Source organism: Cariama cristata, unplaced genomic scaffold (genome assembly GCF_000690535.1).
Source record: "Cariama cristata isolate BGI_N322 unplaced genomic scaffold, ASM69053v1 scaffold7523, whole genome shotgun sequence".
Taxonomy (NCBI): Eukaryota; Metazoa; Chordata; class Aves; order Cariamiformes; family Cariamidae; genus Cariama; species Cariama cristata.
In genome coordinates this window covers 22,327-28,809 of record NW_009608916.1, presented here as the reverse complement: position 1 = coordinate 28,809, position 6,483 = coordinate 22,327, and the positions used below count along the sequence as shown (strand labels likewise).

Genomic DNA, 6,483 nt, shown 5'->3' with positions numbered 1-6,483 from the left:
TTTCATGCTCTTTTTTCATGAGATTTTAACTCATTTTGCACAGGCAGAGGTTACTGGCATGTTTCACCATTTGCATATTTACAAATATTACATATTTGCCCAGCAGAGAGCTGGAGGACTGTTAGTGAGGGTGCTGTGAGCTTGATGTCCAAGAATAGAGTTTAAGGAGCTGGGTGCCTGCTGCTGCTTGGGGCTGTTAAACTGAATATCCACAGGTTTATGAGGCTCTTTTTGGAGCATATAGGTAGGGCTTACATGGAGCATAGGTTTTGTGCTGACTCCCAGCATGGTGCTGAGTGTCATTCAGTTAGGATAAAACACATGACTCACAGGACATTGACTCAACACTTAAATGAGATAGCAGCCATGTCCGTCACATGAACAAGCTCTCTGCATCCATCCTGGCTTTTGCTCTCCTTCTTTCCTTAATCCGCAGACCTGTTTGCGTTCACACTCACATCTGTATTACACCAAACTCACCCCTTAGACTTCAGTGCAGCACATCTAGATTTATTCCCTTACTTTTAGAAGGTGAATCAGGCTTAATTTCAGGAGCAGCTCGTTTTTAAAAAAATAAATAGAGCAATATAAATAAATCCCTTACAGTTGCTAATACCACCAAGTCAGAGGTGCCAAATTCAGATTCATCTTCCTTAAGTTTCAGAGCATTTGAGATCTGAGTCTACTCTTATGGTTCAGACTGGTTTATATACGGGATGATTGATTTCGTGGAAGAAAGAATTTGGGGTGTTACCCAACACACCTTTAGCAATAACAATGTTTTCTCTCCTCAAGGGAGAGACTAAATGATGTCCCTTGTGTCCTGTCTCAGCAGATGGGGTAAAGATATCAGCTGTGGGGTTTTGAGTTTAAGACTTACATACTGTTTTAGAAGGAGATGTGCAGATGACTATGCAGAAAGCACAATCAAAATGCATACCATCTCAGTGCAGACAGGACAGCCACAAACATGGAATGGAGCGTTTGGTACTAAGAGCACTTTAGTTCTGGCTCTTGCAAGGAGATTCAGTTCAGATCCAAGCTGTGTGCAGCTAGCTGCTTGGAAAAGCTTCAAGTGGTGTCTGCCAAACTCCTGCCTTGCAGTCTGGAATTCATCCCTTTCTTTTTTCTTAATTCCTTCTTTTCCGTTTCACAAGTGGGTGATTGATCGCCAAGATCTTGGAGGGAAAGGGCAACACTGCTCTGTCCTCCATGCTTGGATAATCCCATGACTGATGGGCTGACACTGTGGAGGGCCAAATGCTTTCTTCTACCTTCCTACCTCCCCCTCTGCCCAGTGGGCAAGAAAAGCCTCATGTGATGGCTTTTCTTGTTTCCAAACCCAAGGGCTGGAGAGACTTTCAATGAGCTCACCCACTAAGTCACTATACACTAAATATTAAACTTGGGCAAAAATCACCTTTTCAACCAGCCCTTCCTCACGCTAAATCATTGCCAGCATATTGTCAAAAGCAAAGTACCAGAACTGTGTACAAATCTGGAAAAAAGAGAATGGAAGAGGAGACAAATGTCTTTTTCTGTATAGTGCAGACCCAGTCCCAGTCCAACGGCTGCTCTTGAGTCTCTCATGGGTTGCAGTTCAAGAGTAGCTTCTCTTTTCTCTTCTTTTCTTTTTTTTCTCTTTTCTTTTCTTTCTTTTTTTTATTTTCTTTTCTCTTTTTTTTCTTTTTTGTTTGGTTTGAGTTTTTTTGTTATTAGATGGGGTCTGTTGTCTTATTCCCCAGCTGAGAGTAATCCTGAAGAGGAGGATCAAGAGCCCCTCAACCATCTGCTCCCTCTGAGGTCTGATCAGCTGCATGCAGACCCTCTCTAACACATTTCACCTACTCTTAAAAGCGTTGGCCAATGGGGTTTCCAACTCTCCATGTATTCCTCTGCTTGGAGCAACCATGGGCCTGGAAAATGTTCTCCAGTTTCTGACCTGAATGTTTCCATTCAAGCTGATTACTTTTTGCCACATCCTCAGTAGACATGGTGAACAATTGATTATAATCCTCTTCAGAACGACCGTTGTTAGGGTGGCATCTTCCCACTTCCTTGTTTCCCCTCTTGTAAATCAACTCTTTTTTTTATTACTTTGCCTCTTTAGGTCATGCTTTCTAAGCTCGTTATCCTTAATGTATCATTTACATTACTATATCATTCTAAGGAATGATGCCCTTCACTGGACACCATACTCCATCAAAGGCTTACACTGGGTATTGCAGGAGAACGAGTCCTGTCTGCTCACCCACCATTCACTTTGCATCATCAAGCAATATGTTTTCTTGATATGACCTTATATACCATATAAATAATTCTTAAATTATATGTGGGCAGGACTTGAAAAAAGTCAAACATTTATCACTGATTGCTTTTACTGGAATTTTTCTACTGTTTCTCCCTAACTATTTAAATATCCCTTCCCTGAAGGTCCATCTCATCCAAAGGTCCAACAGCTCTCCAGAGAGAAGCCAGTAGAGCTTCCAGCTGCTCTCCATTTCAGTCTACAATAGCCTCACTGCAAAGGTGCCTTGGCAACCCTCTGCTCTTAGCTCAGTCTGTGACCCAAGAGCACTGTTTTTGCCGTGCCACAGATGGGAGGCAGGACGGTGTGTTTGCTCTGTCAACTCAGGAGACCTCGAGGCACAAGTGCCTGCTTCTCCTTTTTATTGAAAAATAACCCCCCAGCTTGTTAACTGGTGTGAGACCTGCATGTGCGTAGCTTTTTTCATCTGGATCCTGGTACACAGGTGTCCACATCACAGAAACCTTCCCAGATGGTGCTCATGTTGACTTCCTCATTGAAAAAAACAAGGACACAGTAGGGGTGAAAACTGGACTGCTTTTTTACACTTTTAAACCAGTTCTTCCAGATGGTCCTAGGAACAGCAAAAGGTAGACATAGGGGTCTCAGCTGTGCTCAGGGCTCTACACCATGTTCACAAAGGACAGTTCTCTACCTGGTGTGGCCAATCTGGCAGGTCCTTGCTGCTTCCTTAATATTAGCTTTTAAAATAAGATGTGGGCGGGGGGGGGAAATTGCTGAAGAGCTCAGGACACAACCAGACAAAACAGCTGATGGCCTTCAGAAACTCCTAGTTCTGCTAGACAGGATGCAGGAGCCAGTGCTTTTCCATAAATCAAAGCACATGGGATAGGAAATAAAGTTACTCTTGTAAACAAGAAGCATAGTGCAGGTGATAAGTATCAGAAAAATATTGTTAAAATACAGGCTAATACTTATTTAGTCATTTTCTGTTCTTTGCTTGATTTTCTTCAGCTAAAAGCTGTGATTTTCTTCTCATGAAGCCAAAAAAGTCGAGACAGTCTGACAGAGTGACAATGCGTTTTTGTCTGGGAAAAATCTAGGTGAAGACTTCAAGTCTTGGTCTCTGCTTTATAGGATGGTTCCTGTATCCCACTCCTCTGTTGATGCTGTTGACCTCACTCCATCTTCCCTTTCAGGTATGACAGCTTTGGCCGCCTGACCAACGTGACCTTCCCTACTGGCCAAGTGAGCAGCTTCCGCAGTGATACCGACAGCTCTGTGCATGTCCAAGTGGAAACCTCCAGCAAGGATGATGTTACGATAACAACCAATTTGTCGGCATCGGGAGCCTTCTATACCCTGCTCCAAGGTGAGTTGGACCACTGTCGCTCTCCTGACCAAGCTGCACGCAGTAGATTATCCATCAGGAAACAGACATCGTTTTGATAATCCCAGCACCAAAAATCACCTGCATCCTCAGCACCGCAGAGCTCCCCACATGCTGGTACAGATGCATACTCACACCTACTTAGCCACATTCCCTAGCACCGTGGTTGCTCTGCAGCTGTTTTCCGCTTCATTCTCTGCTGATCCGCTTGTCGTGCAGTCCTCATGCAGTGCAGTCCTCCATCGTCACTACCATTATTACTATAACAAAAAGGGTTGCATAAATCTAAGCACACTTCCAGCCGACCCCTTTGCTTCATTCTCTTAATGGCTTCCAACTTAACAGTTCCTCTCCTCCTGGAACAGGCTTCCAGCTGGTTGCTGAAGATCCCTCCGATTCTTTTGTTCACTGGCTGTTCAAACATTCACAAGGAAGCATCCATAAAAACGACCCTCCGTGTCCTTAAAAGGTCTGCGTTTGAGCTAAGGGGCTGGTGTGGAGAGGCACAAAGGAGAAAGGAGAGGTGGGCAGCCAGGGTAGGACTGATGGGACCAGTTTGTGGCTGTTGGAAATGAGCACAGTTCTGCCAGTGATGGCATGGTGGGGAAGTGGAGGATTGATGAGGTGGAGGAAAAGGTGATGAAGTGGGACTGAAAAGAGGAATAAATAGCAGAGGAGCATTGTGCTGACGTATTGGTAGGGACAGAAGTTGTGGATGGATCATGCCAACCTGGATCTCCAAGTTCTGAAGGCTGAAGCCTCCTTAGGGTCAGGGTGAGCCATCACTCCTGTTCCCTTGGGCTTGGAGAAAGGGAAGGGACTTCCAGACTCTTTGCTTTCTTCGCTCCCCAGCTCTCATTCACTTTTAGTCTGTGACTGATGGCAATGGGGTGTCAAACATCATTTCTCCTTGTAAGGAACAAAGTGCTCCAAGTGAGACCAACATGTTCCCGAGTCACATTTGTGCCCATATCTTTGGAACACACATTTCCCTCCCCCTCCCTATAGTAACAGCAAGCTTTCCTGAAAGAAAGTGCCTGATATGTCTGAATGCGGCTTTTCCTGCCTCTGGAGAGGGCAGCTGAGAGGGTGCCAGCCCCTTCAAGCCATCCCCACTGTTCCTGTAGGGGAACACAATGACTTTCTTATTCTTTACTTCAGCCTGCAAAGCAGATCCAACCTACCCCGCCCCATCCCATCCACTCGCATTAAGACATCTGGCAACTGCACAGACACGAGGTTGGCTTCACCTCAAGAGCCTAATTAAGCAATAGAGCCCACTGTTGGGGGCCCTTTGGTGAGATAATTGACTGTGATGTGATTTATACACCCAGAGCTGAAGGCACAGTTACATAATGGTGCCACGGTCAATTATCTCATGGTACTGCCCTCCAGCACAGAGGCACTTTTGCCATTAGGACATGCAGTATTACAAACAGCTTAACCATCTTTAGAAGTATAAAATTACGAAACTGTTTGGATCTGAAGAGACTCACTTATCTTAAAATGAAGATCTGGGTAACGTTGCAGCAGAGGTGGCCTGCGACCTGCTGAGGGCGGCTTTCCCACAGGCGTTAGGGACTGTGAATTCCCAAACTGAGGTAGCTGTTTGTTCATTGTACCATTGTCGAAAATGAAACAAGGGCCACTGGAGTTGCCCAGGGATGTATTGAGCACAGTTGAAATGTAATTTGCCTTCCAAGTGCTTCTCCAGCGGATGGAGCTGGAGCCATTCTCAAGGTCTGTGAGTGTCTTGCCCGCTCCGTTGTTCTTCAGGGAAAATGCACATTGCAAATTCCCTTCGCACAAGAGGTGCTCGTGCATTTTCCTTCTGGACTTAGAGCTCTGGCCATCTTTCACAAATCCTTGGTGAATCTTTTAAGAAACCTGAATCACACTGTGAACAGGCGAGATCTGAGAAGGCATTTTCAGAAGGTTACAGATTCCCGTAGGATGGATTTAGGAGCCTCTACAGCTAACCTGCAGCTCAGCACCTCTGTGAGATTTTGTTTTCTGGACTAATGACAAAGTGAACATTTGTTCTGGGCCAAAATAGGGCAGTAGTGCCCTACAGCCAAAGCAGATAAAATACAGCATCTGACGGCCCCTGGATTTCATGTAGCCCTTGAGAAATGCCTTCCGAAGCCAGGGAGGGAAAATGTCAAAAGTGGAGGGTTTATATTCCCCACGCTGTACCACGCTGCTGGTGACAATCCACCATAACCCCTCTGTGGTGTTTATGTGACACAAAGGGAAGATCACATGTCCTGTGAATTTCACAGAGACCTTCAAGCTAAGCTTTCCCCTGCTTCCTCGCAAGGGATGGAGGCAGGAATATATTAGCTGTGCAGGGATATTTCAGTGATTTGATTTAAAGCACATCTCCTACCGCTTTCTCACCAAACCAAGCATCTAAGAACAAAAGTGTGATGGCCAGCTGACTGTCCCTCTTCTCTCCATTTGCAGAATCAAGCATGGAGTGGGTTTGATCCTGCTGGAGTCTATGTCAAAAGACCATGAACTTCACTACTCAGTGTTACAGCAGAAATACTTGGATCTACACTGTGGATCACTGCTGTATGTTTATAGTGGCAAAATTCAGTGCCATAGCAGTTTCACACCATCACTACTGTGTACAGTAAGTTGAGTTGTGATCCTGCTGAGATCAGTGTGGCAAGGCTCCAGCTGGCTACAACAGGAGCAGGATCAGACTTACAATAAAAATGATCAACTGGTGTCAGGTTCCTTTTCCTAATTATACCAAACTGTGCTCTTTGCTCATCTGTTCCGTCCAGATGAGAGATGATAATTTCACTGTGATCTC

At 45.1% G+C, this 6,483-nt stretch overlaps 1 protein-coding gene across 1 annotated transcript in view; it reads left to right on the top strand.

The window, feature by feature from the left end:
- The window catches only part of TENM4 (teneurin transmembrane protein 4), a gene marked incomplete at its 3' end in the record, with an annotated part of 106,595 nt that overhangs the window by 84,871 nt on the left and 15,241 nt on the right, over window positions 1-6,483 (top strand). The window contains exon 13 of the mRNA XM_009697332.1: window positions 3,469-3,641. Coding sequence (XP_009695634.1) covers window positions 3,469-3,641 — 173 coding nt within the window. The remainder of the gene's footprint in view (window positions 1-3,468; window positions 3,642-6,483) is intronic.